Source organism: Pollachius pollachius (assembly GCF_949987615.1).
Source record: "Pollachius pollachius genome assembly, chromosome: 3".
In the NCBI taxonomy this organism is placed as follows: Eukaryota; Metazoa; Chordata; class Actinopteri; order Gadiformes; family Gadidae; genus Pollachius; species Pollachius pollachius.
The window spans coordinates 20,257,326-20,271,595 of record NC_136936.1 but is presented as its reverse complement, the minus strand read 5'-3'; the positions used below and the strand labels follow the sequence as shown (position 1 = coordinate 20,271,595).

The 14,270-nt window shown below is 42.6% G+C and overlaps 2 protein-coding genes across 6 annotated transcripts in view; one reads left to right on the top strand and one right to left on the bottom strand.

The window, feature by feature from the left end:
• myo18ab (myosin XVIIIA b) overlaps positions 1–5,009 on the bottom strand; it is a 63,548-nt gene extending 58,539 nt beyond the window's left edge. For both annotated transcript variants that reach the window (XM_079733614.1, XM_079733615.1), the window contains exons 1-2: positions 4,907–5,009; positions 2,858–3,996 (exon numbers count right to left, since the gene is read on the bottom strand). In XM_079733614.1, the coding sequence (XP_079589740.1) occupies positions 2,858–3,880 (1,023 nt within the window). In that variant the 5' untranslated portion in view covers positions 3,881–3,996; positions 4,907–5,009. The remainder of the gene's footprint in view (positions 1–2,857; positions 3,997–4,906) is intronic.
• Positions 5,010–12,682: 7,673 nt separating this feature from the next.
• nf1a (neurofibromin 1a) overlaps positions 12,683–14,270 on the top strand; it is a 67,050-nt gene continuing 65,462 nt past the window's right edge. For all 4 annotated transcript variants that reach the window (XM_079733124.1, XM_079733122.1, XM_079733123.1 and 1 more), the window contains exon 1: positions 12,683–12,900. In XM_079733124.1, coding sequence (XP_079589250.1) covers positions 12,841–12,900 — 60 coding nt within the window. In that variant the 5' untranslated portion in view covers positions 12,683–12,840. The remainder of the gene's footprint in view (positions 12,901–14,270) is intronic.

Genomic DNA, 14,270 nt, shown 5'->3' with positions numbered 1-14,270 from the left:
AGGAATTGTTTGCTGTAAATTGCCTGCATGGAGCTAGTGGTGCTTAATCTGTTAATGGGCGGGGATGGGGAACACATGCAACATGAAATTTCAACACGCCTAACAAATGGGAGTCCAAGCCTGGTGTATGTGTTTTCGTATTAAAGACCTATGTAATGAAATGGATAGGAGGAAATATGAAGAAGGCAAAGGAGAGAAAGAAAACAGGCCAAGGTTGATTGAAGATGATGCAATTTCTTGCATAAAATAAGCCAAAATATCTTTAATGGGTCGAGCATGATAGAGAATTAGTTTCTGTATTAATTGATCTATCACTATGGCCATGAATAACATGGAGTACCTCAGCAAGAATCTGATTTCCTTAGCTCCCCTCTCATCTCCTGGCCTTTCCCGTGCTATACAACCAACATCCTCTCTCTGATTGAGATCTCTTGTTTGAAAACAGGCAGTAGGGAGAGGAAGAGGATGTGATCGTCAACACAATGGCAGAAAACATTCAGACAAAAGAAACAGAATTCTTAGTCTTGTGTGTTATATTATTCAAAGAATAAATAAATAATGTAAAATGTAAGCGAGAGCTCTCCCAGATATTTTTAATAAAGATGCAAAGTCATAATTTTAAGAAAAGGCAGTCATTAGCACACTTATGCCATTAAGAGAGATTACCCTGCCTGGAAAATGTGCACCACGGAGATTAATGTACTTTGTTTTTAGTAAGAAAAGAAAATATTCTTGAGGCGCATATTTTTATATTGGTCTGTTGCGGTGCATTTTTTACATTCCTCATCATCATCTAATTTGAGAACCGATCAACGTTAAAGTTGAATCACTTCAACACTTGCTGTGATCAAATGGGCAGACTTTGCAAATTTAACAATGTAACTTCCCTGTTCATTCATTCAGCCTAAGACATAGCACACTGTTGTTCAACAACAACATAAGACGTCTTCAACAACTCTATTCTTCTGCAAAAGCAACTCCAGGGAAAAGGGTCAGGAAGTGGCCTATTTGTTCCAAAGCAGATTCCACAAATACCAGGGTGGGACTTCGACAGAGAACCTATGCCTCCCCTGTTTTTAAGAGTCTGATTGTCAGGCCAGGCAGATCCTCGCTGCCTGATCTGTTAAGAGGCAGATCTCCCTGCCTGCTCACAAGAATCACTGTCTAGCAATCACAAAATGACATTAAAAAAGTATTGTAAAAGAGAAGCATTAGGGAGACTTAGGGATGGGTATAGATGAACATTTGTCAATAGCACTAGCAAGTGATCAATCCCAGCAAAACATACAACAAATAATATGTAAATGATTATGCAATGTAATCATAGCAATGAAACAATGAGTGTGAGGTGGGCATCTTAACAAGGTTACAGTAATAGTCGAATACACCAAACAGCAAAAAGATTTAAAGCTGAAAAAAATCAATGTTAGACTTGGTATTTGTGCAGAAGACAGAACTCGCAGAACCCAGTATACTTAAATAAACAGCATTTCATTGACAAATTACAAAAGTGAGGTCTGCAATGTTTGTATGTATGGCTTGATAACACCTCACTGAAGTGAGGACCATGCCTTTAACATTCCAGAGAGCAGAGAGGGACAGGAAGTCCTAGTCCCTGTGGGCTGCAAAAGGAATTTAATATAACACATTAGGTTTTTCCTGTGCTATTCACGGACCATTACTACATATCTGATTATGGTATATAAAGATTTCAGCTGGTTTAGAAAGGACCTGAACACAAATATGAAGGAATGGCTTGAGATTGTGAGCCATGCAAACAATGACTTCCAACATTACCTATCAATGCATATGCAGTCTATAGGTAAGATTTAAGGCCTATTATTTAAATGTAATTTGTCATCCAGCAGCTGTTGCTGAATAAAATGGGCTCGGAGAATATGTTTTGAGTTAACTGAATCAATTTCAATTTTAGACCGCTCCCGGCAAACTTATGATCAAAAGGGCATCACTTCCCTGAGAGATTTATGGAAACCATCTTGCCTGTCAATCACAGGCTTGTGACAGACCATACTTGTCAATGGCGGAGGGAAACGTAGGGAACTTTACAACTCAATATTGATCGAACCATGGTCTCCTGGTCACCTATGCTAAAAGATCTCTCAATTGTAATCTTGCTGCTTCTCCGTCGAAGTTGTCCCACAGTGCCAACCAAGCTTAGACATGACCTTCATCGTGCACAAACACCAATTAAGTCCTAGTCCTAGGCATTCTACAGTGAAATTATAAAGAAAACTACAGTTCAGCACTTACATTACACATGTATTTTTGCCGTTTGCTGATGGTGGTCCATCACTGTTATTTTATTCCATTAAAATATGAGTGGTCTGATTCTGTTATATATAGATTTTATACATTGAGCCTGATGTAGGGCACAGGTTTGTGGGGAAGAGGATAATAGCGTGACGGCCGTCTCATCACACTAATAAAAACAAATAAACCGCTGATAAAAACAAATAAATCCTGGCAAAAAGTGTTATCTTGTTTATTTTTGGAGTGTTCACGTGTAGTATATACTAAAACAATTATTCACCTCAGGCTCCGTGAATAGTGGGGAATAGCCCCACTACCCCCTGCTATTCCCCACTATTCACTTCGCCTTTGGCAAATAATTGTTAGTTGTACATACATTCCATTTTGTTTACAATGTTTGCCACTAATAACTGATTTTGCATCATTTATCTCAGTGATCGGTTAGAACAAGTTTTTTTAACACAAACTTTTAGCTTTATGTCTTCCATCCGCCGACTGACGACAAACGTACAGCTTGACTCATTTATTAATATTATAACATTCACGGCGCAAACACCCACGCACACGGGAATGCGAGTATACTTACATCTCTGGCCTCCCTGCGCAGTCCTTCGGTGTTCCTCAGCCACCGGCGGCTCAGTTCACTGAGCTCCAGGATGGGCTGCACCTTAAGCCGCACCGTGTCCCCAGACTGGCGGATCATCTCCACTATCTCATCCCTGGTGTTGCTCTCCACATTGCAGCCATTTACTTCCACCAGTCGGTCGCCGGGCACCAGTCCCAGTGCCAGGTCCTTCGTGCCGGCACCAGGCTCTGCGAAGTGGACGAGCTGCCGGAACACTCCGTCTGGGCCGCGGTTCAGCATGGTGGAGCGCCGCAGAGAGAAGCCAAAGTCCCCTGTGTTGCGCCGCTGGAGCTCCAACGCACGAGTTTCCGGCACGTTCGGTGAAACCACAGCCGGGAGCTGAAGGTCGGCCGGGAAGGACTTGTCTACTAGTTTTGGAACACATACTTTTTTAGGCCCGGACGCTTCGGGCTGCTGCTGTTTAGGACTGCGAGAACGTGACTGCTCAAAGACCTTGGTCTCCACCTGTGGAGAAGGGGCTGTGGAGTTCTGGCCTGACGGCGTGGATCCTTCAGAAGGACTCTCTTCTTTGCTCCTTTGGGAAAAGGAGAAACGCTTCATCATCTGGCCAACCTGGGTTGAGTTTTTGGCGAGTGAACCAAAGTGAGCTACACGGTCCCTCACTGAGCCGCGGTGGCCATCGGGTCCAACACCTGCCCCTTCTCCCTTGAGGTCATCAGTGGAGCTGGCGGCACTCAACTGGTCATCCAGAAAGCCACTGCGGCTGTTGCTCAAACCATCTGACTCGATGTCCGTGAGGCTGAGCTCATGGCTGCTTGCCACCTTGATGGGAATGGGGTTGGAGATCTCCAGCTTGTTCTTGGACTCCCTCCTGGCTTCCCTCTTCAAGTTGAAGAAGCCCCGACGCATACTCATTTCTTCAAGGCTGCGCAACTCTGCTGGAGACATCCTCTCCTTCTTATCTTTTTTATCTTTCTTTCCTCCATCGCCTCGGTCCTTATCCTTTTTCATTAGGTTGAACATGTCTAACGCATATGTACTATGCTATTGTAGAATAAGGTGGGAGACCCAATTGAAAGGTAAACTCCTTTAAATGTCCCGTCCGACCAAGACCAGAAAGGCGCAAATGTTTGAATCACCTGGGGAGACACAATCAATGAAAGAACATAATTAGTTTTCAGAAAGAACATTTGCATCTAACCAGTCACAGAAATTGCCTTATCAATCTTTAAGTAGTACTTATTTCATCTATGAAAATTGTTACTAACATGAGAGAGAGCCTTTCAAAATGCTACGTTCAAATGGCTGGATTGTGATGTATGATGCTATTTGATAATCCAAATAATTATTTGAAGGACATTGTTCCTACCCCAAGTTAGTCATCCTACCATATACAAAATCCCTTAATTGTATAACTTCATATCCAGCTCCTAGTGTTAATTCTCACACACACCCACACATTTGTTTAACATGCAACAACGTCAAATAAGAACGCAGTAAATAGAGTTGACAGATATTAACAGCCTATGTAATTACGCTTGGCAGGCAGAGTCAAGAAAAAAGCCTGGAACACTTCCTCAAACAAAGAATAACGCAACCAGGCTCCCGTAGATCACTGCACTATGCAGGACTCAGGGGGACATAAGAAAGGGCTGGGCGCAGCTTGAGAAAGCTACTGTAACGAGATCATAAGCTGGTTGGGCTAGCCATTAATAAACGGTAGTTGTGCTTTTAGATAGATTACATAACGTTGGAAAAATCGCGAAACAGGGTGACCTAAAATATGTTTTTTCATTGTAGATCAAAGAAAAGCCATTGGTTCAGAAACACTATCCACAATTTGAGTTAGCATTACAGCTAGCATGCTAGCCTGTCAAGGCAACGCTTTCTCTCGCCTGTATTATGAAATGTTAATGGAAAAACACTTTAAAAGTATGATGCAGGGAAAACCACCCCATTGCATTCACCATTAGTCCATAATATTGAATAGGTATTTTACAATGGAAAGTGCCACGTCAAAGTAATTGCGTTTATTAATGTATTACTCACTGTTTTCCAGTACCAGGCTATGGAGCACCGCTGGTGGTTAAATTGAGGCAATTCGACTCCCACTTCCCAAACCCGTGCAATGACCCATCTGCACCGACTGACTGATTAGCTACCTTAGCCTGGCTGCTGCTAGCCAGTGTTCTAGCCCCAGCATTACGCATACTAATAACGGCCAAACAGCGACCCCTGCTGGTTGTTTTTCTGATGGCAGGGTTTTGCATTGTTGGCTTATGTCGGTCTACTCCTTGTTTTTTCGTATACTATCAATATTGTGCAGCAAAACAAATGCTGCACAATATGCTACGGTAAGGTGTTGGAATATGCAATGTGATGTAACTGAGCAGTTTCGGAGCCAAAAGAGCTGGCTCTTATTTGTGAGCCGAGCCAAATTACACTTTGTAAGTGCCCATCAGTAGTAGCTTGATAACAAAGGCGGAGTCTACCCCAGCAGTCAGCATTTTATTATCATAAATTAAAAAGCAAACCACAACGCCGTCAGTCACATTGCTTGACACCCACAGTTTTGGAGTCAGGTGCCGCTATTTAGCACAAATAAGATAAAGCATAAATGAAGGAATTAAAAGGAAGACGAAAGAAAACCACACACAGGCCAACCAGCCAACACCATTTCTACGTGTCAAATTTATAAAACGAAGCCTGAAACTCGACGGTGGGACACGATGCAGAGCAGATTAGAAGTAGACCCTTTGCTACTATAGCCATTGAGATCCTTTATCTCAGTTTAGAGTCCCATCAACCTCCATAGAAAGTTGTTATAACCTGTAAGTTGGAGCCGTTTTGGCGAGAAACTGTACACAATAATCAGCAAATATTTGGGTAATTATCTTATACACAGATCTTATCGATATTACGCAAGATATTCTCTAACCACACCTGTATCGCGCTACACAACATGTAGGCCTACAAATCGGAAAGGAGACGGAAAATAACAATTCCATGTCCATGTCCATACGTTTGGTATGTATGGATCGTAAGCAAATGGAGCCTTCCCGATGAAGTGTGGGAAGAAGGCAAGTAGGACCTGAAAATGAGCATATGTGTATACTTTGAGACTATGTTACAGGTTATAACAATGTCCTTTTGAGTAAATAGGGCTATCCTGAGTCACAGTTAAACAAATGTCGGCCAAATTCCAAAATCATATCCCTAGGGCGTGACAGTGAGAATAGTCAGACCACTGTTTGCCAAAACGCCAAATATCCGAAGGGCGTATATTTTGTATCAGTATCGTTTACTAAATATCTTCCAGGACGTTTGACGTTTTTTTGAGTCTAGGCTTCAAGAGAATCAAGATCCTGAATGCCATTATTAACCAGCCATCACAAGGTGTGATCATTATGAAATAATTACCTATTTTCATTAGCCTAACATATTTATGTCGTTTAAAGCTCACGGTTAGGGTTAGGGTTAGGGCTATTATTTATTTTTGTTAACCTTTATTTAGTCAGCAAAGTCCAATTGAGATTAAACATTTATTTTTCAAGGGAGACCTGGCCAAGACAGGCAGCAGCATACAAAGCACACGTAGTTACAGACAGAAGACAAAATAGGAAACATTCAAGAATAACTAAAAGTCAGAATAGGGACCTCGTAACCATGGACATTAAAAACATTGAAATCTTAAAGAATCTGCCTCTAAGTCCTTCATTTTGGTTCCAAAAAAGCATTTCATGGAAAACAGTTCAGTTTCAACTTGTCCTGCAACGTATTCCATGCCTTGGGTGCAGAATACACAGAAGCCCTTTTGTAATTTTCCGTACGGGCATAGGGACCGACAGTATAAAAAAGTCGTAAGAGCGCAAAGAATACTTCCCAGCTCTTTTCCGCGCGATAAGGACACATAGTAGAATGGGAACAGACCAATAATTGCCTTATATATAAAAGTGTGCCAATGACCAGAGCCTACGGGTGGCCAGTGCAGGCCACCCGAGAGTACTCACAATGGTGAGTCAGAGCTTTACAATTTGTGATGAACCTCAAACAAGCACGGTAAGCTGTGTCAACCATATGAAGATACTGTGCAGAGGTATGCATACAAAAGATCACCATAGTCCAACACAGGTAAAAATGAATTCAATTGCAGGGGAATAAAAGTTAAACTGATCAGAGTGTCAGCTAACACTCCTCTTCCTAATGTTATTGTTATGTGCTTCTGTAACAACGACAAGTGCCGAGCTTGGAAATACGCTTGACTCAGGCGAGTTGTTAAAGGGTTATATTATCTTTTTGGTTTATCTTTTCTGCATCCTTTAGTGTGTTATGTAACTTTTTTATCCATGCATAAGGTCTGCTTAGTTACACATCTCTAAGCCCACGCCAGGGGTGTCTCTCCCACAGAAAACACCTCTCCTGAACTGCCTGAAACAGATCTTATGTCAACCTTTACTTATGTGATTATGTTTGGTCAAATAATTATGGATGAGTAGTCCAGCCTCTTGGTTGTTATGGCACACCCTGTTATGATCGAAAGGGGGGAACCCAAGCGCAGACGCAGACAACAGAGGTTGAATTATACCAGAGGTTTATTGTAGGGAGGATGTGAGCAGTGGGGAATAAACAGGAGGTGGACAGGCAAGAATTGACGGTTGAAACAACGATCTGGCGATGAGTGGGTGAAGAACCAGGGTTTAAGTGGGGCAGGGTGATGACCGGAGATGGATGGCAGTGCATGTCCAACAGGTGTAGAGCCAGGGAAAACAAGGGAGTGCCTCGCCCAATGCATAGACAATATGCCACTAAGAGGGGGAGACAGAGCAATGTATCCGCTGGGTCAGGGCTAACCCTAACAGTACCCTCAATGGGCGCCTCCAGGCGACCCACCAGGTCTATACGGGTGCTCCTCACGCAAAACCTGGACCATGGACGCATCCATGATGTTTCTACGGGGCACCCAGCTATGTTCCTCAGTGCCATTACCCTCCCAATCCACCAAGTATTGGTGGACCCCGTCCCCGATGGCGCTCGTCCAGCAGCCGCCGGACACTGTAGGCCGTGTGGTCATCGATGATGCGGGGTGGTGGAGGAGCAGGTGGAAACAGGCTTTAACTGAGCAACATGGAAGGTGGGATGAACCTCCATATTGGAAGGCCACCTGAGTCTGACCACTGTGGGGTTTCTGCCCCAAAAAACAGGGGGGGGGGAACGTCCTTCAAATCTTGCTAACCGGCAGAGATGAGACTGAACCGATGGGACAGCAATGTCGACCTCCTGAGCTGAGAGGAGAGACGGCTGGTAACCCATGGCACGCTCAAATGGTGAAATGCCTGTGGCTGTGCTTGGTAGGGAGTTGTGAGAGTACTTACTCCAGGCCAAATGGGTGCTCCAAGGAGAAGGATTACTTGCGGAGATCTGTGGAACTAAAAGCTCTTGTTACCACATTTGTTGTACCGAGTGTCGGCTTTTGCAAGCTCCACCCCACACTCTGTGTCTCAACCCGGTGCGTGGGAGATGTAGTGCCCCTGAGGCCATGCGTCACCCACCCCCCCGCCCTGACAGCCCATCAACGTAATTCAGCACAAATCATGTCAGGTTTTTTCTGCTAGGATCCCATGCAGTGTTGAGCTTTGAACATCGTACAACCATACATACAACAAAATTCCAAGAGAATAGGTCTCAATTTCTCATTCCAGAGCAATATTTACTTATTTAACATGGATGTTAAATACTCTTCTTCAAACTATGCCTTCTAAAACCTTGCTTATTGGCCATCACAAGACAAAATGGCAGTACGATGCAAATCATCTGTTGGCATCTATTGTATTTCTTCCTGACTGCATGCAATGGTGTGTGTCTGTAATCAGTATGTCAGCTATTGACCCTGGCAGGTCCCATGAATAAAAGTAACCTTGTGACTGTAACGCACACGAGTATGCTTGGATCGTGGGATTTGCATTGGAGGTAACCGCGAGGCCGGTGTCGGTGCATATGACACTCAGCCATAGCTGACACATTGTTTGTCTCCCCAACAGGTTGGACGGACATTGGTTAGACAGAAGAAAATAATGTTTGAGCTGTTTATCACCATCTTGTATGGGGACAGTGAATTTTCCATAAAGGGTTTTCCGCCCGCTCCGACCTCATGTACATAACGACCAAATTTTGCTACATTTTTCTATTCCTTGGAAGACAACACGGAATCACTTGCTTCTGAATCGTCTAGGAAGATTTCATCTTTATAGTTAACAATTAGGTTTGTATTTGGGAGCTGATCATGTATGACTAGGAAGAACCATGCAACCATAGTTTGGATGTGGTGCTTGTGTACTTTTTGTAGAGCTTTTGTGTTTATGTCATGGTTCTTGACCTGCTCCTGCTTCCCGTCAATGCGTATGCCCTCATCCTGCTCTGCCTCTTGGATGATGTAAGTCACATCACGGGTTAGTGTGAACTGCCAGCCGCTCCTTACATTGTTACTTTCTCCCCTATTTGGCAACAATCTTTGACCCAACGGTCCATGAACGGAAGCAGGCCTGTCTGTGTCCCCTCTGCTCTTTGGTTGTTCCCGCCTGTGAGGCCTCCAGGGAACAGGCTTTCCCCCCTTTGATAGGTACCCTCTTTGGTCCCTGATGGGACGGATAGGCTTGGGGTTCTCCAGGGCCTCTAGTTGAGTGAGTAAAAGTCTTAGTCATTGCTTCGATCTGCATGGCTGGCGGGAAAAACAATCAAGGCAAGTCTGGCGGTATGCCAGCCAATGCAAGGTCTCTTTACGAATATGGACAAACTGCACCGCATCCAGTGAGTTAACATCTTTGTATAGGGTTAATTCCTGCCTCTGTTGCGGCCATGGGCTTGAATGTCTTCCTTTTTGCTTTCCAAGTCGGGGGAGCATAGAGGATTGTATTATTTGTTAGACAGTTAGACATTGTTTGGCCTCATGCTGCCGGTCTCTCTCATCCCTCCAGAAACTGAAACTATTTATGTGTATTCACCTTCATCCGATTAAAAAGACCCCTTATAATTCTCATACTGTTCATTCAGCAATTCCAGGTTTTTTAAAAGACGTTCGGTTTCGTATCGTGTCGCTTCAAGACCCCCCTCCTGAGTAGCCCAGTCGGTTGTGAAGGGTCAGCACGCCCACTCTGATGCGATTGGTTAAACGCTTTGCGTGTGCCGGCAAATTCACCTCCCCAGAGAAATTGCAAACATTGCTGTGTCAATGGCTTCGAATCAGCCGAACCTGTCCGAGCCCGAGTCTGATACAGAATCAAGTCTGATACAGAATCAAGTCAGGCCAAACAATGGAAGCAGGCCGAAACACGGTCGCGACCAAGAGCAGAGCAGGACGTAAACAGATTTGTAGGAGGCCGTGGCTACAGCCGGGAGGCGGGACTTCTGCACTACAGCACTTTCTCACTGCCGAGTCTGACGTCACATTATCATGGCAGTTAATGCTGAGCGCAAACGAGCTGTTTCACAAACTAAATGAGGGATGTTTTCCGTGGCCGTTAATAGTCCCCCTGGCTCGGACTTTGATTTTTTTTTTTTTAGCTTACAAGACGTAAACTATGTATACATACGAAATATAACAAAAAAGTTTTAAAAAAAACGATTTCCCCCATTAACAACAGTACATTGCACATATCGTTATGAATCTTCCGTTCGATAGGTGGGTTTCACGTGTTTTAATAAAACCTTGTGGCTACGTGCCTCCGAATGGCTACGACGCTTTTCATGTCCAGGGATGCAATGATGGGCGGACAAACTCTTATCACAGAATCGGTTCCTTTGAGTTTATGCATACAGGTGGATCTCAATTAATTAGAATATTGTGGAAAATTTAATTAATTTCAATAATTAAATTTAAAAAGTAACCCATATATTATCTAGATTCTTTCCACCAACAGTGAAATATTTCAAGCCTTTATTTGCATTCATCTTGATGATTATGGCCTACAGCTCATGAAAACCCCAAATTCAGTTTCTCAGAAAATTAAGACCAGTAATTTTAATCCGGAAAAGTTGGCCCTCTTAATTTTTTTTTCTTGTATATGTACTCAGTACTTAGTTTGTGCTCCTTTTGAATAAATTACTGCATCAATGCGGAGTGGCATGGAGACTATCCGCCTTTGGCCCTGCTGAGGTGCTATGGAAGCCCAGGTTGCTTCGATAGCAGCCTTCAGCTCGTCTGCCTGGTTGGGTCGTGTGTCTCTCATCTTCCTCCTGACAATACCCCGTACATTTTTTCTATGGGGTTCAGATCAGGTGAGATTGCTGGCTAATCAAGCACAGAGATTATTTGGTCATTGAACCAGGTATTGGTACTTTTGGCAGTTTGGGTAGGTGCCAAATCCTGCTGGAAATTGAAATCAGCATCTCCATAAAGCTTGTTAGCAAAAGGAAGCACAAAGTGCTCCAAAATGTCCTGGTAGAGATGGCTGAGTTGACTTTGGACCTGATCAAACACAGTGGAATAACACCAGAAGAGGACATGGCTCCCCAAATCATCACTGACTGTTGAAACTTCACAATGGACTTCAAGCAACTTGGCTTCTGTGCCTCTCCATTCTTCCTCCAGACTCTGAATGAAATGAGCGAAAGACCACTGAGCAACAGACCAGTTCTCTTAGCCTAGGTAAGATGCTTCTGACGGTGTCTCTGGTTCTGGAGTGGCTTGACACGAGGAATGCGACAGTTGAGATGCACCTGTATGTATAGGTTTTTTTTGCAAAATGGCTTCAGGTTATCTGTTACATACTATGATTCTCTGTTATAGTACATGCACGTTTCAAAGCTAGTGCTGCCCAGTCAAAACTTCTCTTTAATGCATTACCAGTCATCACAGTTTATATTAATAAAGATTAAATATAATTTTTAATGCATTGATACGGCATCCAAATTGTATGTAGGTAGGCTATGTTAATTCAATACGATGTTACAGAAATCATTTCTGTAACATCAAAATGAGCAAAATAGAATGAATTGTCACTGACCAGTTTAGTTTTCTTATTCTTCATTGTCCATTCTAACTGTCCTGTTGTATATAATCGACCAAGGTACATATAATATACTCCACATGTTTACCTTATACCTTGGAAATGTTGCTTTATTTTTTATTCTTTATCATTTCTGCTTGCTTTTTCACTAATGTCCTCCTTCGAGACAATTATTTCTGCTCATCTATTGGTTGTCCTACTTCCCAGGTTTTCAGAGTGCACCACGTAGCAGGCAGTGTTCATACGATAACAGCAAGTGGTTGTTGGCAGTATGACTTGGCGAAAGCCTGGGATTCATGAGCACTCTTTTTTATCTTTGTATAATAAGAAGGACACCACATTTCCTCCTGTTGACTAGTGAATGGAGGATGGTGAATGGTGGCGGGTCACTCTCCATTGATCTATTGCGAACCACCTAACGGCCAATAGAGGAATGACATGTTCGTCTGTTCTAGGTGAGCTTCACAAACAGACGGTTATGACTGTCGTTTGGTTTTGCCCCCTGCGACTTTCCCAGTTGTGCTCGTCCACCGTTGATGGTAAGATGGTGCTTTTTGCCATTAAGGATAGATATTTGAATATGTCTTTTAATTATCTAAATCATAGAAAATGCAAATAAACGTATGCAGGTATAAAGTAATTACAAAGACTAAACATACAAACGTTTGCATTAGTTAAATGAATTCCAGGAGGTTGGATAAATATATTGTATACTATTTTTGCCTATTATAGGGCCATGAATAAAATAATACGTAGTTGACGCACGCGCTCCGAAACCTCCCAATAATTTAGCCGAGGAAGACTTCCGGTGGTGTGTCATGGCGGTGGCATGGTGAATCTTGCTGAAAGGAAAAAATAACTAGCAGCTCTCGTCCTTTTAATCGACTAAGGACGCAATTTCATGCATAAATAGAATTATCAGGTTCTGTTGCATACTTTGGTTTTTTAAGGAGAGCAACCGCGGTTGCCATCCGCCCTGCCATGGCGGCACATAAACCAGTGGAATGGGTCCAGGCCGTCATTAATAGATTTGATGATCAGGTAAGATGAGCATGTATGATCCCATGAAATGATGTACCAAGCTGTTCCAGTGGGTTGGCCACTTTGGCTGATACAACAAGCATTCAAACTAAATGTGTATATATATTTTCTCTAAAACTTCAGGGCATTTTTTAAGACCAAAGTGCTCAGATTGTTCGCATTATTCCCTGTACCAGCTAAAAATGCAAAGGAGGAGCTCGCTGTTTTTATGATCATTCAAGGAGATACACGATGTACCAAAGAAAGGTCAAGGTTTTTGCGTAGCCTAGTTAGTTGAATGATTTTTTACATTTTCTCTTTGTAAAAATGATGAACCTGTTCTGTACGTATTTAGGCAGAGAGCTAACGTTCCCTTACATTTCAGCTAGGTAGCCAGCATTAGCTTGCTAGCTAATGTAAACAAATGAGATGTGATTGGGTTATCTCTAACTGCATTGATATAAGAGAAACGGAAGGGAAATCTTCAGACCGAAGTAACCAATTAATACGAGTTAGTTTTGTATAAATGCTAAGATGCTTTCTACCTTTTTGTAAAATGGATTATAGTTACCCGATAAACGCAACGAATTTCATTGCAGATCAATATTGCGATGAACGGTTTGCTGATGACTCTTTAACTTGGATGCAACTTACACTGTAGCACACATTTGTATACGACCTTATGAAAAGCTTTAACCAATCCGTATAGCTGTTGTCTCAAACAATGAGTGTAACAAGTGTTTACTATATTATTTGGTACAATTTTACATACGAATGTGTTGGCAGTGTGCATGTCTCCCAACTTATTTGGTGTTGGTGTCAAGGGCCACGGATTGTGGATTGCTCCTAAGTGGCTGATCTGGGATCATACCGGTTTAAACAGATTAAGGCTGATTTAAATCCACCTCTTTCATTCAAATTAGCCACATCCAGAAAGTCAGGCCTACCTTCCATGTTATGACATACTTTCCTTTCTGTAACTACATACTAAAGGTAGGACTACAGCGAAAAATATTTAGAATATTTACTAGCATGTTCATTTAATAAGTTCCATGACAATAAAGCCTTCACACTTTAACAACTTGAAATGAAATGCTGATCTTCTATCTGAAGCTGAAACAGTTTGATTACCGAACCAAATCTGAGTTGTCATAATTTCAAAGGAATACTGTTGGGGCTGGGTCTAATTTGAAAGGGGATTTTAAACCAAACATGTTTAGACATTTGAGTTTGACTTCTATGATAAGCATAGTAACTGGTCACTGTTACTAAATAACAGTCGGGTAATTTTGTGAAGACAAAGTACCTTTCTGGAGGCACGTCACCACAAAGTGATGATGAGAGGGTATGTTAACGCCATGATTTTGGGAGCTGTGTCTGGAGAGCAGTTC